The sequence below is a fragment of the Ovis aries genome, chromosome 12 (genome assembly GCF_016772045.2).
Source record: "Ovis aries strain OAR_USU_Benz2616 breed Rambouillet chromosome 12, ARS-UI_Ramb_v3.0, whole genome shotgun sequence".
In the NCBI taxonomy this organism is placed as follows: domain Eukaryota; kingdom Metazoa; phylum Chordata; class Mammalia; order Artiodactyla; family Bovidae; genus Ovis; species Ovis aries.
Window position 1 is genome coordinate 44,222,007 of NC_056065.1, and position 20,242 is coordinate 44,242,248.

Consider the following 20,242-nt stretch of genomic DNA (forward strand, 5'->3'; position numbering starts at 1 on the left):
ATCGGCCTGTCTCCTTTCCTGCTCAGAGCCACTGAGACGTCACTGTAAGCAGATTGAATGTGCTGCTGTTTTGTGGTTTTCATGCTGGTGCCTCCTACCACCTGGAAGCAGTCAATACATTTCTTTCTCCTTAAAGAAAAATTGGTGGGAATACTTCCTTCCCAGTGGCTTCTTCTCTGTGTTCAGAAGTATATCCCAGGACACCTTCAGTTGGGGGGCTTTTCACTGCTTCCTTCTTCATTCAGCATTGTGTTAAAATGTCTCATTCATAAGCACTTTGACCGTTATACAGACTTCCAGAGTCAATGATGAGGCATATTTGTTAGAAATACTTGATATGCTTCTTGAATTGTTGCAAAAGTGAAGAACTTTCCCCCTAATTTGCTACTTGGTGTGTTATTGTATTGCTGTTAGGAGCATAATTTTGGATCTGTGAAAAGCAAAATTTATAACCAGCCTCTTAATTTAACTTCTCTCTTCATCTGTAAAACAGTGATAGTAATATCTAGCATTTATTGACAGCCAATCCACTCTGCTTATATTCATTTATTTAATTCTCACAACCTAATGAGTTATAAACTATTATTTTCCCTCATTTTATGTGTGAGAGAACTGAGCCTTGGAGAAGTAATTGGCCTTAAGTCACATAGCGCAGTAAGTTGCAAAGCTATGAGTCAAACCCAGGTGGTTTGTGTTGAATCAGATGATCTCCAAGTTCATGCCTGCCGTTAATTGTGATTTTGAGCAGGTCTTAGTCTAGTGAAAAGGGTAAAGAAGATGGAGATTTCTGGTTGAGCAGTACCCATGGATTTGAGGCGGCTGAGGGAGCCAGTCCTGTGCTCTCTACTCCCTTCTGCTCTTCCTCAGTGCACATCATCAGCTTCTGTGGGAAAGGATGTTTTAATTCCTGATTCCTGAGGATGGTAGTGTTAGGTAACACCATTGTGTGATACAAAGGAAGCACGAGGGTGCTTTCCTCGTCCCACTTTATCCACTTGGTTTCATCTGGAGAAGAAGTCTACACATAAGCGAATAGGGGAACCAGACCATGGAATCATCCTGTTCTGTCCCTCACTTGTCAGATGGCAGATGACTCCACCAAGGTCACCCCCAGCTGACTAGTGACTGTGGACAGCACCAAAATCCTAGGTTACCTGATTTTAGTCTAGAGTCTCTGAAGCAGCACAGTGCCTCCCTTTATAGACGTCTCATCTTCAACCAGATTCCCAGCCTATTTAGGAAGATTGTGTCCATTACAGCTATTTACATCAGTTGGGAACTTCTGTTTTACGCTGAGCCTGCCTCCCTTTGTTGCGTTCCATCTGTGGAATCTGGAGTCTGGAGCCTTTGGTAGCACAATGCCGCCACTCCCTGGTTGTCAGGTAGTATTGCACTGGGAAATCCGGTAGGCTTTCAGCTCCCTTTGTAAAGGCTGATAATAGGAGTAGTAAGTCCAAGTGCAAACAGACCAGAGTGGTAATTCTGTGTGGGTGGAGTCATTAAGTGTGTCTGGCTCAGAAGATAACACATATTATACCTCAGAGCATCAGAATCACTGGCTTGGTTCTGAAAAAGAGGCATTGTCTAATTGCCCATTGTTAATACTTTTAAAAAGTTATCTCCGTTGCCTTTACATTTTCAAATACCTCATGTTTTTTTCTGCATCTTTTGAGATGATCATGTGGTTTTTGTCTTTTGTTGATGTGGTTGTGTCACATTGATTGATTTGTGTTTGTTGAACCATCCTTGTGAACCTGGGATGAATCACACTTGGTCATGGTGTATGATCTTTCTTATGTGTTGTTGGATTTGGTTGGCTAATATTTTGTTGAGAATTTTTGTGTCTGTATTCATCAGAGATATTGGCCTGTAACTTTCTTTTTTTGTGGTATCTTTGTCTGGTTTTGGTATTCATACGTCTTGGATGTGTTGCAGAAATACATAAAAGTATAAATTTTAGAATAGTGTTGCTACAATCGCTGGTTGATCTGAATCCTTTGTGCTCTATCAGGTAATTCATTCCTCTAAGTGTTGAAGCATCTGTTAGTAGCTGAGTGGGTAGATAGACATCACTGTCATCTCCTGGAAGAATCCATATTCTAGAGAAGACATCACTGACAATTCTTAGTGAAGTTCTTGATGTTTTCTGTGAAGCATTAGTTGGAGTCACTTACTATCAGAGGAAACAGTGCTCTTTGGGTACCTGTTCAGCTACAGTGTTTTTATGTGTCCTTTTAGGTAGTTTTCCATACTCCTGTTTTACAGAAGGGTAGATGAAGAGAATCTTAGTAATGTGCTCAGAGTCATGTGACAGGGAAGTGATGGAGTGGGGATCTGAACCCTGACAGACATTCCTTCACCTCCCTGTAGTCCATGTTCCCAGCACAGCAGTGCTTGAACCAGGGTTTAGTCTTACCATTGTGCTTTAGCTTTCCTTGAAAAGGAAACCATTAGACCATTGGTTTTCAACTGGGAGTATTTTGTACGGGAAGGGGAAGTTTGGCAGTGTTTGAAGACATTGTGGTTGTCACAGTGAGGAGGGAGGGGTGCCGCTGGCAGTGGCTGAAGGCCCAGGGATGCTGCCTCACATCTAACAGGGTGCTGGGCAGGGTGTGCAACAGGCTCATCTGGGTCCAGTGTCCATGGTTCTAGCTCATGGTTCTAGCTCCCTAGACCCTGTAGGGAACAGTGTGTTTACTTAAGTGGGTTTATCCCTGAGAACTGCCACCCAGGCTCAGCCCTCCTGCCCTGGCGTGTCTCCTTCTGTCCCTGGTGCCTGCTCTCGTCTAGTCTTGTTCTTCATCGCCCTGCCTTGGGAAGAAGCCACAGCCGTGTCCCACTGCTCTCCCACGGCCAGTGTTTTGGATCTCACTGACTGTGCCTTGGTCAGCAGTGCAGATAGAAGGCCCCATTTGTTAGCAGCTGCTGAAGGCCAAGCTCCTGTGAGATTCAGGTTCCTCAGCGTCCCACAGAATGCTTTCCTGAGCTGCAGGCAGGTGGACCACGTGCGTGTATCTTGTGTGTGTCTTGTGCTTTCTCTATCTTTGTGTCTTTCTTAGATCTTCTCCTTTGCCTAGAAAAAAATTCACTGAAGTGTTGCCCATTTTCCCCCAGGTCAGATGTTGCTTCCTCCATAATCCCTTGCTGGAAGTAATTGCTTCTGTCTGTAAACTCCTGTCTATATATAAACTCCTATACTATATGTAACATGTATTCTTTTCATGCAGCCTACTGATTTGTCCTCCTTTTCCTACCTGCAGTATAAATAGTATAGAATATAAAAGTGAAAAATGGATAAAAACTAAAAAGTACCCGTTATGTAGGATTATTCTTTGTATGCAATCTGTTCTGCTCAAACTAGTCATGATGCCCTGTATTTGACACAGTTAATTGTGAAAGTAAGAATCTTAATGTGTATGGTATTTACTTTGAAACAGTTCTTCACATTTGAGTTCAGTCAAGACTTCTGGCAGTTGTTTTCTTTTTTCATTCTGGTTCTTCAAATGGCTAAGGTATTTTAGCAAAAATAGTTAAGAGCCATCCTGGCCTTTTAGTGAAGACTTCGTATCTTCTCATTTATTAAACCTGAAGGATCTGACTTCATTAGAGAAAGCTCCTCTAACCTACTTTAGGCTTTGGCCATCTCTTTTATAAACATGAAGCATTTCTCAATTTTTTTAGCTCTCATTCATTTCTGACCGTGGACTTGGGATGAGAAGGTAGAGGCTGCTGAGAGGACTGGTGTTGCCCTCACCTTGGGGAGGTCTATTACTGCCCTCAGCTCGGTTGGAGAAGTGTTTCTGAGGCCCTGAAAGCCGTAGTTTACTGCCATGCTGAGATGCTTCTCGGCCAGGAGCACGGAGGTGGTCCCCTCAAGCTCTCCACAGCCTTCAAATGGAAAGAGACAGTATTTGGTCCTTTACTCTTTGAATGAACTAGAAACAAGCTAACTTTCAGGGATAACATGGTTAAGTATGCCACACACATCTATAGGACACTGATAATCATCAGACTCTTCCTTATTCATAAATATTTGTGTTAAGGTGTTCTATTCTCAGGACATCCCAAGATGATCTCCCCTCCACGAACTCATAGTATCTTCCTCACCAGTGATTTGCTGTGTTCATTGCAATAGAGCAATAAATGACAGAAAAAGGGAGGGAGGATATAATTCAGTCTGGGTGATTGGCAGTCCTTGAAGAGATCTGTTAGGTCTTGCTTGGTAAATTCTTTCTGATTTATTGCCCTTAATGGCCTTGACAGTGTGCTGAAAACAGTTTATAAATATTTGCAAAACAATTAAATCTTTTTTTTTTTAACAATTAAATCTTAAGGTAGAAAAATTATGTATTCATGTAGTACTGCATACATAGTTAATGTTAAATTTAAAAACGTATAACACTGAATGAATTAGTTAATTAAACTGGGGCAATGTATAGATTCAGGTTTGGTTTCCTTTGTTTCCTGAAATAAGTTACTTTGAGGGATAGAGTCATAAGAGTATTTTGGCTGGGATTTTTCAAAATGTAAAAATTGACCTCATAATTAACTTGTCCATATTTTTGTGGTGCTGGTAGTAATTGTGTGTCCCCTCCTCTGCCTGTCTGCCTGTTCCCAGGGGCTTTTGATCATGGGTATGGTATGCGCCTGTGGTCGCCTGCAGTCCTGTTCCTAATGCTGTTAGATTTTCCTTTTCAGAGTAAGAGGGACCATCTACTCATGAACGTCAAATGGTACTACCGTCAGTCTGAAGTCCCAGATTCTGTGTACCAGCATTTGGTTCAGGATCGACATAATGAAAATGGTAAATATCTCCTGGTTTGACCCTTACCCTTTCTTAGCTTTGGGCAAAGTTCTTTCTAAGAACATTCATTAAACAGAGATAACCACTGTCCAGAATTTTCACTGAAAAAGCATTTTATAAATAAAGACTTTACTGGAGTGTTCACTTTTTTGTTGGGTTCTTTTACTGTTTCTGCCTTAAAAGAGAAGCAAACTGATCATGTGCAGTTAACATCTTCTCCTTGAACTTGGAGTAAAGATACATTTTCAGAAATAAAAGTAGCTTTGTCTTCTTATTCCTTTTTCTCACCTAATGTTGAACTAATGACACTTAAAATCCTATAGAATTGCATTTTGTTTCTTTTAAATAACTGTATTTTTGAACTTCTCTGAATTCAGGGTTGTGAACTTCAGTTTTCAAAGCAGAGCTTTCCCGAGTATTTTGAACTTTAGTTTGAGTATTGACTTTTAGAACAGTAGGAAGGTAGTTCAGAGCATCTTTTATTTTTTTCTTCCACTCGCATTGTAGTTTCTACCCAATAACTTTATTGGCATATGAGTGTGCATATGTAATATATACATATGTAGTGTACATGTGAATGTACATTATATAAATGTACATTGCATTTGTTCAGAAGTGTAATAGCTTCTTTTCATTGACTTCTTGTTTTGAAAGGTGCTAGGCCGAATTCTAGCTGATTGACATTTGTTACCCATTGTTTATATGCTTTAGGGGTTGTCACTCCCCACTTCCGGATGAGGAAATCAGGGCTCAGAGAGGCTGAGAGAGTTGCCGAGACTTCTTCTGAGTGGAGGCCCCAGCGCAGGGGTCCAGCTCTCTGGCCCTTATATCTGTGGTTGTCTCACTCCTTCACACTGCTTTGGTAGATGAGTTTTGAGTCAACGAACCAGTGGTCAAAAACAGTTTTCTTTTCCTTTTTTTTTTTTGATTAAGGTCACATTAGAGGTCAAGCCTGTGAGTGCAATAATATGCAAACAGCTTTGAAGAATAATAGTCTTCTATATTTTACCATTTTTTTCTTTTTTGAAACTATTAAAAGTTCTGTTAAAGCAGTTAAATGATTCTTTTTAAAATATAGTTTAGTAATAAAATGTAAGGTGCACAAGATCAGTAATATTTTATTTTTTAGTGGTTAGCAAGTTGCTAAAGTATGATAGTTGTTTCTTTCCCTTCTTTCATTTTGTGCTTAAGCATTTCAGCAAATGGTGGGGACTTAACTAACGGGCAAAAACAGATTCGGCAGAACACTTTTTCCTGTTACTCCTGCTGTATGTTATTCTTCTAGGTTTTGCTGACCAGGACTGGCTATTTATTGTGCTTTTTATAGTAGAAGTTGAACCTGAAAGAAAAGTTTTGTAGAATTTTCCTATTTTGGGAAACTCAGTTATAATATTCTAATTAATTTTTTCTTATTTTCCTTTTTGGACAGACTCTGGAAGAGAGCTTGTCATTACAGACCCAGTTATCAAGAACCGAGAGCTCTTCATTTCCGATTACGTTGACACTTACCATGCCGCCGCCCTCAGGTAAGCACCCAAGATGCGTGATCCTTCTGTGGAGAAGAAGTCGTCAAGCATGCAGGTACAGAGTCTGAGCTGTCCGGATCTCATCTGATATCTTAATACCAGTCACACTCCATGTGTGGTCTCAGCAAGCTGGCACTCGGTGTGAACTTTGTGGATTGTTGAGGTCTCAGAGGTGGCCTCTGTCTTCACTAATCTGGGTGAAGGGAAAATCTATATTTTTTTCTTCCTTCCTTCCTCCCCCACCCCCTATAGTTATGTATTTTATTTCCTTGAAAATTTATTGCTGAATTACTTAGGGTGAGGTGTTAAACAGATTGGGCTTCCCTGGTGGCTCAAATGGTAAAGAATCTGCCTGCAGTGCAGAAGACCCATGTTTAATACCTGGGTTGGAAAGATCCCCTGGAGGAGGAAATGGCTACCACTCCAGTATTCTTGGCTGGAGAATCCCATGGACAGAGGAGCCTGGCGGGCTACAGTCCATGGGGTCACCAAGAGTCGAACATGACTGATTATTATATAGGTTATTGCCTGAAGATTCAGTCTCTGCCACTAGAAAAGTGTTCGTCGCTTACTTGTGTCTGACTCTGTGCGATCCCATGGACTGTAGCCTGCCAGATTCCTCTGTCCATGGGATTCTCCAGGCAAGAATACTGGAATGGGTTGCCGTTTCCTCCTCCAGGGGATCTTCCCCATCCAGGGATAGAACCCACATTTCTTGTGTCTCCTGCATTTTGGAAGGCAGATTCTTTTCCTCTGTGCCACCTGGGAAGCCCGTTACTTGGGAATGGGGAAAGCATATTGAAGATTTTATTCTGAGGTAACGCTGCTGCTAGTCTTAAAGTCTTTGGTAATAATGCCAAAAAAGTGAGCATTAGCTTCATACCTTTTGGTATTTTCTGTCCCTTTCAAAGGAAAAATACCTATTTATTCTGGTATATTTTGTTTATGAGATGAAGACTTGGGGCTTCTTAAGTGGTAAAGGAGTAAGACAAGAGATTTTATTATACCTTTTCCCCCATCAGAAATAACAAAAATGGTGAAAGAACCACTTTTTTTGTTTAAGAATACAGTTTAAAAACAAATCATAGGGATTTGCTGGCGTTTAGCTACAATGAGATAGAGTGATTTCTCTATTATATTGCTCAGAATGTATTCAGCAGAACCATATGGAGCCTCTTGTATAAAGCTGCGTAGCTCAAGCCAGTTATTTCAAGGCAAAGTGTAGCAACTTTTAACACAGGGCAGGTTTGGGCAAACTTTTTTGGTCAGATAGTCTTTCATGGTCTCTAATTGCAGCTACTCAATTCAGCCATCATAGTACAAAAGCCAGAGGCAATGCGTAAACAAGTGAGATGGCTGCGAGCCAATAAAACTTTACTTGTGAACACCGAAGTCTGAATTTCATTTAATTTCCACATGTCAGGAGATGCAAGTCTTCTCTGACTTAGTTTGTGGCCATTTAAAAATGGAAAGACCATTCTTAGATCTCAGGCTGTACAAGAGCAGGTGGTAGACCAGCTCTGGATTGCAGACTGTAGTCTGCCAGCCCCTGCTGTAAGGAAAGGCGTGTATGGGGTTAGATTTGGCTTCTTACAGAGCTTGAGATACATTTGGAGAATTCCTGTAGTGTTTTATAAATTTCTTTCAAAATTCCCCCAAGCTTTTCATGTCTTCTTGGGGGTGGTTTTCTAATCTTAAACTTGCATGATGAACAGAGTGAATTAATGGAAGGTTGGACAGATTGATGGAACCACTGAATTGTCAGCCAAGACAAGTGGATTGATCCTGGGATAATTTCTTACCTGTTTTACATGCTTACCACCCCAACACCCCCATCTTATTTCATTGATTCAGGTGAATGATTTATAATCAGTTTAGAGTTTAAGTTAAGTAAACATGTGAGATAAGTTACTCTGGTTATTCAATGGATTTTTATATATTTGCTTACAGCAAATTTATTTGAAAATTTATCAGAGACTGATAGATCTGTATAGTCATTTTATACTATTTTAGCATTTTTAGAAGAACCAGTTGTTCCAGATAATTGTAGGTGGACCCAGATGAATGAACTTTGACTCGGTTTGTAATCAGTATCTTCTGTAATTGTATGTGTCATCGTGTCTTCAGTGGCCACCGAAGAGCTGGAGTGCTATTGCGGTGATTCCTTATCTTCTTTTCGCTGTGTATGCGGCTAGAACCCTTCTTGATTAGCTTTTTTTTTTTTTTTTTTCCTCATGTGGCATTTTCCTTTAAAGAGGTCATGAGATGGTTTTATAAAACTGTCATCTTAAATTTGATTTTTGTCTGCTACAAACAGAGCGTCTCTTGGGTGACTTGACAGTTGGGTTTTTTTCCCCAAGGACACCAGATGAATGCGAGCATCACCACATGGTTACTGGTGATCTGGTCTAGCAGCTGCTCTGTAACCCTTGTGGGTGTGTTGACATTTGTCTGCATCTGGGGCTCATCTGGGGGTTCTTGCTTTTGCTTGATAATCCTGGTTTGCAGTGGCAGAGTGCTCACCATAGGATCACTCTGATAAAAGCAGAGTTGAATAGCAGTGCCCCTAGGAATCTCTATTCCTTTCCTCTTCACTAAAGCTAGATTACTTTAATTTTAAAGTATAGGGGTGGGGGTTAGGCTTTCATTTTTTAATTCCAATTCTTCATTCACCGTTTGACCATTGAAAGAATTTTTTTCATTCTCCACAGGTAAAAAGTAGTACTGCCAAAAATAAACTTCAATTTTGAAAGAGGACAAATAAAATAGTCCATAGGCACATGAACGAGGATCAAAATGAATGTACTGAAAAACCCATGGAGGACAAAAAAGAAAGAAAAAGGACGATAGTGCTTACTTAGCACCATTCTTCTCAGAGATCAAAGTGCTCAGTTGTGTGGATTCTTTGGGCTCACAGAGCCTCTGAGGGGGCTCTGGCCCTTCCATTCACTCAGGAGGAAACCCATGTATAACTTTCTCTTTCAAGCTGGTGCTGGGGTTGGGCTGTAAAGGCCCAGAGAGCTTTGTCCTTTCACCATCACAAATCAAAAGGAAAACAGAACTCCTAGGCAGCCTCTCTGTGTAAATGGAGCCTGTAGCATTCCCCCCGTGCTCCCTGCCGACAGGATTTATTCCCAGAAGAGATGGTGAGATCTTCACAGTAGTAGAAATCTGAGTTAAGGTCCAGCATTATTGCTGTGCTGCTGTTCTTAAATTCTTGCCTTGGCTATCCCCCATTCCTACCTTTGAGGCTAAGTTTGTACAGCTGTTTATTTTCTTTTCTTCTTTACGTTGATCAATAACCAGGTAGTAATACTATGTTAGTAGTCTTTTTGAGTTCTCCTTACTCCCAGGTATGTATTTTTGGCTGACACGGGTGTGATAGGAAAAGATCCAGATGGAAATTAGGAGACTTCAGCTTGAATCCTGGCTCTGCTCCCTGGTTTCATGATGAAGGTCACATTTGTTAACCTTAGTGCCTTCTTTTAAACAAACTTAAAAAAAACGTCATATGATTAAGTGACAGAACCCTGAACTGGTTCTGTATCCAGGAAAGTACAGAGCATGAAGAAGCCTCTTGCAGAATATCTTATACTCAGTAGCCTGAGTAGTGCTCATGAATCTGAATTGGCTTCTTAAAGGCATAAAGGGAAGAAAATAAAAAGTGAAATGAAGTACAGTTCTGTGTTGAGTTTTTGGTGGTACAGTTACTTCATTTCTCTGTGGCCTCTGGGATGACTTGAGTGGATTCTCAGATCACTTCAGGCATGGGGAGAAGTGTTCAGCCCTAGGAGCCATCTCCAGATGTTCTGAGAATCAGCAGATTAGCTAGATTAAGCTAAATAAAAAAATGTAGCTTGCAGTTTATTTGCTGTTATAGTTTTTTTTTCCCCCTAAGGATAATATTTTATTGACATCAAAGGATCAAGAGTGATTGTTTTTTGATTGGATTATGAACATGTGACCCAGACAGTATTTTCAGGTCACTTGTAACAGAAGATTCTCAAGTATTGATAGAGGAGGGCAGACAGGAGGTCACAGCTGTCTCATCAGCTTGAGAGCTATTTTCCAGCCTTCTGATTATCTGTGTCCTATTGGGAAAAAAATATCCAAGGTAGGTCAGGTTATAAGATGTCATCTAACCTAGGAATTCACTGTCATAAGAATATGTTTTAGAATGAATTTTCTGGAAGCCCTGGACCAAGAAACCTTAAATTATGTCTTTTGGGCTTCTGATTGCCCCTTTTTCAACCCAAATCAAATTATCTGCTTACTTTGTTCTGGACAGCTGGAATCACATGTGTGTAGTAATTGAAACAGATTAATGACATCATGGTATAGTTCCTCAGCCCTTCCTTAGAATTTGCAAAGTTCCTTTAGCTCCCGCAAGTTCCCTCAGGGCTCTCACGAATCCTCAGAGCTCTTAGTGTTGCAACTTAAGACTCATTTTCCAGCTTTAGTCCACAGTTCTTTTTATGTGAAATGACTGACCTACAGCATTTTTATTGTTCTGTCTGTACATGCTTAGAACTTCATTAGATACCATAACTTGCCAACCATTGATTTCTTTATTCATCCATCATTTAACACATTATTGAGCTACTCATAGAGGGAAGGCTCTGTAGGTGCTGGGAACACCTCACTGAGTAGTATGCTGTCTCTGCCCTTGAACATGTCATAGTCTTTTAAAAATTCTATTGTTGGGAGCTACTTTTGGACACAAAGAAAAGTTACAAATACTGAATTTCCATGTATCTCTCTCCCAGTCTTCATCTGTGTTAGCATCTTATGTAATTACAGTATAGCTGTCAGAACCAAGAAATAGCATTGGAACAATGCCATTGAATCAAAGACCTTACTTGGTTTTCATGGTCACCTTACTTCATTTGGGTTGCTAGAAACAAAAGACGATAGACTGGGTGGCTTATAAACAAGAGAAATTTCATTCTCAGAGTTTTGGAGGCTAGAGGTTCCAGGTGTGTGTGTTTGTGTCTTAGGCTGCCTGTGTGTGTGAGTTCTGGTGAGCACCTGGCTCTGGTGTGCAGACTGCTGGCTTCTCCCTGTGTCTTCACGTGGTTCAGAGCAGAGGGCGTGGTCTGCCTAGCACCACAAGATTCCTCGTACCCTCCCCTTTTCTTTTTTCTTTTTGCCATTGCTCACTGCATGTGTGACCTTAGTTCCCCAACCAGAGATCAAACCCACGCCCCCTGAAGTGAAAGCAGAGTGTTAACCAGGGAGGTCCCTCTCCTCCCCTTTACTGGTAACTTCTTTCTTCTACAGTGAAACACTCAGCTCTTATTTTTTAAAAATATATTTATATTTGCTTATTTTTATCCAATTCTTTGATATACTTAGTTTCAGAATTTGTTACCCATGCACCTGTGAGAAACAAATTTATTGACTGCATCTTAGTCTTAAGTCTTATGTACAGTCCCTGGGGTCACAAAGAGTCAGACATTTCTGAGTGACTAACACACTTTTTCACATAGTGTATATTATGGACAAGAGCCTGTTTTCTCAAATCATTCAGGTCAGTTCTGTTTTTCATAGCTCCCTAGGTGTGCTTGTATTATTTATTTATGGTATAGCTAGGTTCACCTTTGTTAGACTTTTATTCCAGCTTTGATTCCTCTTCGTTGATTTGAGATGTTTAATTTTTGGGTGAGGGAGGGTTTGTGAACTATTGCTGTGGCTCCAAGGTTCAGAGCTGTAAGAAGATCCAGTCTTGAGCCCCACTGCCATGTTCCCATTCCCCATTTCTTCCCTCCTCTTGCCTAGCTACCTGGTATAAATAACTGATCCCTTTACCTCTTAGTTTATCCTTCTTGTATTTTCTTTTCACAGATGAGCAAGTACATGTCTATTTTCTTGTGCCTTCTTTCTTACGTGAAGGATAGCATACTCTTGCACTTTGCTTTTTTTCACTTCGTGGTTCTAGAAATTGCTCCATGGCAGTTCATTCTGCTCACTCTTTTCCACAGCTGTGTAGCATTCCACTGTATGGCTGTGCTGTGGCTTACTCACCTGCTCTCTTGTGTGGCATGTGGGTTGTTTCGATCATAAACGATGCTGCAGTGAGCATCCTTGTGCAGATGTGATTCCTTATTACTGGACGAGTATCTTCAGGGTGGATTCCTAGGAAAGGGGTTGCTGAATTGAAAAGTTTATGTATATATGTTTCCCGCCCTGAGAGCGTATACCAATTTGCATTTCCTCCAACAATGTCTGAGGCTTTCTGTTTCCCAAAAGAATGTGTTATGTTATTTTAAAAACTTTTGCCTGTCTGATTGATAAATGAGAAACAGTATCTCAGTGTTTTTCTACTTTACTTTGCTAACAGTGAGTTTGAGCATTTTTTCATTTCTGAAGGATATTTTTGTCTATATTTCTATGAATTATCTATTCATGTCTTTTCTGTGGGTTTTTATCTTTGTCTCTCCCTTTCTAAAAGTTATTAATATGCCTGTTGCAGATATTTTCTCCTACTTCTGTTGGTTTTCTTATAATTTTATCATTTTAAAAATTATGCAAAGCTTATTTCTGTTTAGTCAGACTTAGTAGTCTTTTCTTTCATTCCCTCAGGACTTTGAGTCATAGTTAGAAAGTACTTACTTACACCATTATTTCTTTTTTTTTTTTTTTGGAGGGGCTGGGGGAGATGTGTTAGGTCTTTGTTGCTTCTCTAGTTGCAGTTCAAGGGCTTGGTTGCCCTGTGGCAGGTGGGATCATAGTTCCCTGTGCAGAGATTGAACCCGCATTCGCTGCACTGGAAGATGTATTCTTCACCTGTGGACCACCAGGGAAGCCCCCTTACCCCACGTTTTATAGAGGCATTCTACCCGACTGACCCACCCAGTACCGTTTACTGTCTTTACCTCAGTGGTTTGAGATGCCCCCTTTATTTCCAGTATGTATTCTGGACTTGCTATTCTGTTTCCTATTGTCTGTTTATGTGCTGGCGCTACACTCTTAATTATAGAGGCTTTATGTGTGTGTTCAGTCATGTCTAACTCTTTGCAGCCCATGGACCACAGCCCGCCAGGCTCCTCTGTCCATGGGATTCTCCTAGCAAGAATTCTGGAGTGGGTTGCCCTGCCCCTCTCTGGGGGATCTTCCCGACTCAAGGACTGAACCCGCATTTCCTGTGTCACCTGCACTGCAGATGGATCTTTTACCACTGAACTACAGGGGAAGCCCACAGAGGCTTTATAGTATGTTTTGAAAGTTTGGAAAAGTGCCATATTGAAGTTTCCTATCCATGAATAGGGGATATTTTCCCATTTGTTTGTGTTTACTTTTGTGTCTTTGAAGGTGAAGGTGAAGTCGCTCAGTCACGTCCGACTCGTTGAAGCCTCATAGACTATAGTCTAGCATACTCATCCGCCTATGGGATTTCCAGGCAAGGGTACTGGAGTGGGTTGCCATTTGTGTCTTTAAGGAGTATTTAAGAAGGTTTCTTAAACACTTAAGACAATTAAATTTTAATAGTGGCAAGGCATAGAGGATTTAGTGGCAGTAATGTTGTGTATTGTTGTATTTAGAGCAACCACTGAAACTGTTGAACCATGGTTCAACAGAATGTGAACTGTGAACTTCCAGATGTTCAACCTGGATTTAGAAAAGGCAGAGGAACCAGAGATCAAGTTACCAACATCCATTGGATCATAGAAAAAGCAAGAGAGTTCCAAAAAAACATGTACTTCTGCTTTATTGACTATGCCAAATCCTTTGGCTGTGTGGATCACAGCAAACTGTGGAAAATTCTTCATAGAGCTCAGAATACCAGACCACCTTACTGGCCTCCTGAGAAATCTGTATGCAGGCCAGGAAGCAACAGTTAGAACTGGACTTGGAACAATAGACTTGTTCCAAATCGGGAAAGGAGTACGTCAAGGCTGTATATTGTCACCCTGCTTATTTAACTTATATGCAGAGAACATCATGCGAAATGCCAGGCTGGATGAAGCCCAAGATGGAATCAAGACTGCTGGGAGAAATATCAACAACCTCCTATACGCACATGGTAACCATCCTTATGGCAGAAAGTGAAGAGGAACTAAAGAGCCTGTTGATGAAAGTGAAAGAACAGAGTGAAAAGCTGGGCTAAGACTCAAAAGATGATCTTCAAAACACAAAGATCATGGCATCCGGTCCCATCACTTTGTGGCAAATAGATGGGGAAACAATGGAAATAGTTTCCATTTCCATGGAAATTGATGGGGAAATTTTATTCTCTTGGGCTTCAAAATCACTGCACATGGTGACTGCAGCTATGAAATTAAAAGACACTTGCTCCTAGGGAGAAAAGCTATGACCAACCTAAACAGCATATAAAAAGCAGAGACATTACTTTGCTGACAAAGCTCCATCTAGTCAAAGCTATGGTTTTTCCACTAGTCATGTATGGATGTGAGATTTGGACCATAAAGAAAGCTGAGCATTGAAGAATTGATGCTTTTGAACTGTGGTGTTGGAGAAGTCTCTTGAGAGTCCCTTATACAGCAGTGAGATCAAACCAGTCCATCCTAAAGGAAATCAGTCCTGAATTTTGGAAGGACTGACGCTGAAGCTGAAACTCTAATACTTTGGCCACCTGATGCAAAGAACTGACTCATTGGAAAAGACCCCGATGCTGGGAAAGATTGAAGGCAGGAGGAGAAGGGGGCGACAGAGGATGAGATGGTTGGATGGCATCACTGACTTGATGGACATGAGTTTGAGCAAGTTCTGGGAGTTAGTGATGGACAGAGAATCCTGGCATGCTGCAGTCCATGGGGTGGCAAAGAGTCAGACATGACTGAGTGACTGAACTGACTGTAAAATTATATAGAGCAATAAACTCAGAACACTGTATCAAGATGGATAGAAAACCTTCATATAACCCATAAAGGAAGGCAAAGGAAACGGAAGAACTAGAAACAGAAAAGAAATCTAAAAAAGAAAAAAATTCTATGCCTATGCAACAGACATGATAGTCCCTCTGTCTCACAGTCTTTTTCCCCCTCATTTTTGTTTAAGAGTGGCAGTGATAGCTGTAAACAAACATGCTACTCTGAGCTGTCTGTATAAGCTTGTGGGCCTCTCTCTCCATGAGTTTCTCTGAGGTTTGTATATCTGGGGTGTATGAAGACTTGCTCAATTCTGGGTCTAGTTTGAGGGAATGAATTTCTGGCCAGGGTTTCCATTTGTTTCTCTGCTTGTATGAGGAGGTTCTCTCTTCTTTTTAGTCCCCTTCAGATGGCCCTCTCCCACTAGCCACAGAGCTGTCTAGGTGGTCTGGTGCCCAGGGCATACCTGTGGGGCATCACAGCAAAGCACTTCCCAGGCAAGTCTTTCCCAGGAAACTCTTGTTGCTGCTGAACAGAAGGACCCTCAAGCATGATGCTTCCCTGTCTTCAGAAGCATCACGTTAGATATGGGGACTGCAGGACTGAGGAGGCTGTGAAAGCAACTGTTTCAGCGAGGTGGGCATGATGGCAGTTTTCTCCTAGCAGTCTGTCTGCCTCCATTTCACAAACACTGTCAAATAATGTACTGTTCTGAGCTAGAGCATGAAGAAAGGAGAGTGCTGGAGAAAACATACTGAGTGCTTAAAATGGTACACGCACACACACTTTAAGCGCAAGCTCTTCAGCGCCAGGTGACATGAGACATATCTCAGAACGGATTCCGGCCAGTTAGAACCAGCTGAGTGCTGAGGGGCTTCCTGCTCAGGCCAGCCCTGTCTTCACCTCTGCCCAGTACTCAGGGCTCCTGAACCGGCAGGGACAGCTGCAGCTCCATGCTCATGACACTTGCTTTATTTTCTCCCAGTACTTTATTTTTATATATATATATATATATATATATACACACCGAAAAATTCAGAATTCAAGTTTACGTTTTCATAAATTTGTTTGACCCCAAACAAGACACAAGATGTTCCCATCATCCTAAAAATTTCCCTTCAGCAGCTCTTCTCTCTAAACTTCCCTCCCCAAAACAGCCACTGTTCTGATTTCTCCCACCATCAATTCCTCTATGCTCTTCTAGAACTTCATATAAACAGAATCATACAGTATGTAATTTCTTTGTGTGTGGCTTCTTTTGCACAACTTTTAGTTTTTTAGATTTTTCACAATGTGCTATCATCAGTAACTCTTTCCTGTGTATTGTTATCTAGTAATCTCATTATAAAATATATAGTACTTCGTTTACCTGTTTCTTTGTTGATGGACATTTTGTACCAAAGCTAGTGTGAACAAACTGTTACAAACAACAAAAGCACAATGAAGGAAGCAGTAATGATAGAAGCAGAAATTTATGAGAAAAAAACATTAGGTCTAATTAATCAAGTACTTTAAAGAATTCTGATATTTTATTAAAAGTACATTATGACCAACTGGGATTTATTCCAGGAATGCAGGGTAGGTTTACTGCTCAAGACTCTGTTAACACCATATACCATGTTAGTAAGTCTAGAGGAAAAGCTTATCCCCAAAACTATGGTTGTGATGCAGTTATTCTAAAGTAGGTGTCGTGTTTAATGGGAATACCTGAGAGACATTGTCACTGAGATCAGGAAGAAGGCGAAGATGTCCTCAGTTTCCACTGCCTTCCACGTTTTCATTGTGTTAGCTGAACAGTGCAGCTGGAGACTTCCGTTTGTCGTTCAGTCGCTAACTCTGGACTGATTCTTTGCAACTCCATGAGCCGTGGCTCTCCAGGCTCCTCTGTCCATGGGATTTTTCAGGCAAGCATACTGGGATGGGTTGTCATTTCTTCTTCCAGGGGATCTTTCCACCTCAGGTATTAAACCCTCATCTTCTTGTCAGGTGAATTCTTTACCACTAAGCTACTGGAGAAGCCCTCACTAGAAGCTTAAGAAAGGGTGAAGAAGAAGTGAAACTATGTTTATTTCCATATACAGTTAGCATTCGGGAAAACCTCAGAGAATCAATGATTAAACTATATCATATGCTAAAACATTGAGTAGCAGGATATAAACTTTACATATGAATATCCATACTCTTCCTATAATTAAACAGGAAACAGTTGAAGGACATAGTGGTAGATAAAACCCCATTAGTACAGTTTCATAGTCATTTACCAGATGACAGCCTTCTCTTCTCACTGATCTGGGTTTTCCCTGAACCATTTGTGTTGCCCCTCCAGTAAAGAATCTGCCTGCAAGTGTGGAAGATTTGAGTTTGGTCCCTGGGTTGGAAAGATCCCCTGGAAAAAGTCATGGCAATCTACTTTAGTGTTTTTGCCTGGAGAATCCCCATGGACAGAGGAGCCTGGTGGCCTACTGTCCATGGGGTCAAAAAGAGTCAGCCATAATTGAGCACCTAAGCACAGCACAGCCATGTCCTTCCCTGGGAGCATTTTGGCAGTGTTTTGGGGTGTCACAGTGATGGCGCATGTGGGTGCTTTGGGGCAGAGGCTAGGGATGCTGCTCACTATAGGAAAGCTGCTGTCAACAAAGGATTTTAAGTAAAATTTAAAATTCATTTCTCTTCAGTTGCACCAGTCACATTTTAAGTGTTCAGTAACCCTATGCTGTCTTCTAATCAGTTGTATACAAAGGAACTTTAGGAATTCAATAGTATTTTTTATTACATTTCTAAAATGGAGATTATCTGAGATCATCTTGTCTTCTGCCCAATACTGAGGCTTTGGTCACAGGTTCCTTAAGCTGTTTGGGAAAGGAGGGCGTTGCTTTTTGATTTGGCAGGAAGTGAATGAACATCTGCCATGTTGACATCCCTCAGTTTCTTTCACTAACACCTTGGCCAGTAGCAAGTGTGTGCATATTGTCAGCGTTTCAGCTAGTGGATCCTTGTGGGAATGGAATGCCTACTCAAGCGGTGGGAGGTCACATCCCTGGAAATGTCTCACATGTGTTGTTGATGAACCTTTGATTCACCAATTCTCTTTACTCTGATTTTAGCCTTTGGCTTCCACTTGATGTTAAAGTTGCCTAAATGGCTAAGGGAGTTGAAATTCTTAAAACCTCCTTGCCTTCTTGGGAATCCTGGAAGTTCTCCCAACACTCCAGTGTGTGCATAGGTGTGTTTCATGGGAAGGTGGGCACTACGTCATGGTGTGATGTAAATGACATTTACATTTGGTGCCTGGAAACTCTGCTTCAGGAGTTATGTAGAATGCTCAACTATATTGTGGTCTAACTTATGTTAGTATATGAACCTGCCTTACTGCTCTTTATTGCAGTATTTTGATGGAAAGTATTTTCCAATGTAGTCATTTAATGTTACCTGAAAATTTGGGAAGTGTGTATTTCTATATTCAAACACATGTATATATTTAAAAAGTTAAAATTTCTCCAAGTTTTAATTTCCAAGACAGTGAATGTCTTCCATACTCAGTTACACTTTCTCCTTATCTTAAGGCAGCGGGAGAAAAAGGCCCATTTTGCTTTGATGATTACAAAGACTTTAGATGGGTTTTTGGGTAAAGTAGTGTGACTGTGGTTTAAATTTTCCCCCAAAATGTTTCATATCCTTTTATCCCAATCCTGCCCTTAGTTTATCTTTGTTGTTTAATTTTATTTTAAGACTTAAAAGACTGAGATAAAAGCAGTTATGTTGTGCCGGCAGCCAGCGTGAGGAATCCCGCCCGTGACAAGGTCATGAGGAAGGAAGCCTGACAAAACGCAAGGACGTTAGGCTTCAGGGGTTCCCCCTGGAATTTCCTGAGCATGTACCCCCAAAACCAAAAAATCTGCCAGCTTTTTTACTCTGCTCTTCTGATATTCTCTGAAAAAAGTCAAATCAGGGCTTTAGTCTTCTGCATTTGAAAGGGATGTTTCAGTTAAACCCCTCTGATAGCTCTCTAGCTTGCCTGACAGGTTCCCCCAGACCTCTTACAGCTTGTGAATTGCTTACAGCCCCCAACTGCGAGAGGCACAAAGCTTAAAGCATCTTAAAGATACAGAGCCTTTTCTAAAGAGCTAAAAATCATATTGGTGACGGGTTTTCACTGTTGACTTAATGATTGCTCCCAGACCTCCATGTTCTTTATCTTTTAGGCACCTGAGAGAATGTTAATCAATGTAAATGGGATATGGAAAAAGATATATAATAGTTTTGATGTTTGCAATACTAGACTTTTCAGTTAATTACTTTTCTTTTGTTATAAATCACTGTACCCCTTTTACTTGTTATAAATTGCTGTGTCTTTGCTATGTAAGAATGTAACTTTATTTAGTGCTTTCTGAGAGTGGCACCACACTTTGGAAAGATCAACACAAATAAGTCTTCTGGTTGACAAACCCTTATCAGAAAAAAGGCTGTAAAATGTTAATTGGCCCTTTTGGCTGGAGGATGATGTAAATTACCTAAGATTTGTGTTTACAACTAGGTATGCAGAGAGAAAAGCCTGGTTTTGATAAGAATCTGGGCTGCTAACGCTGCATAACTTTGTGTTACTCATTGATCGCTATGTATAATCAAAAAGTATAAAAGGCCTTCTGAACAGTAGAGGACGGGCCAGTCGCTGGACTGGTTTCCCCGTGTCTCCTCTCTAATTTCTGGCTGAATTCCCATCTGGAGCGTGGAGGCTCACCATGTCTACTTACTTGTCCCCGCTTTTAAGATCCACGCGAGGGGGAGCCCAAGGCGGGGCACCCCCCGATATTCAAGAGGACGCCAGTGGCCTAACGTAGATGATGCAAGCTCCTTGTCTGGAACTTTATTGGCTTCCCACGTAAACCAAGTTATTCAGCCTTCTTTCTCCACTTAATTTTCCTACTACACTATTTCTCCCTAATCTAATCTTATATTAATAAATAAATAAGTTTTTTCCTCGCCTACTCCGTCTCTCCTTCAGATCACCCTGGTTCCACCGGGGCTGGACCCCGGCAATGTTGTAAAGTTGTAGGTAAAAGCAGTCATGAAACAAAAAGTATATG

General features: G+C 41.0%; 1 protein-coding gene across 7 annotated transcripts in view; it reads left to right on the plus strand.

Moving 5' to 3' along the window:
* RERE (arginine-glutamic acid dipeptide repeats) overlaps positions 1-20,242 on the plus strand; it is a 418,492-nt gene that overhangs the window by 238,380 nt on the left and 159,870 nt on the right. For all 7 annotated transcript variants that reach the window (XM_027975675.2, XM_060396516.1, XM_060396513.1 and 4 more), the window contains 2 exons: positions 4,699-4,804; positions 6,234-6,330. In XM_027975675.2, coding sequence (XP_027831476.2) covers positions 4,699-4,804; positions 6,234-6,330 — 203 coding nt within the window. The remainder of the gene's footprint in view (positions 1-4,698; positions 4,805-6,233; positions 6,331-20,242) is intronic.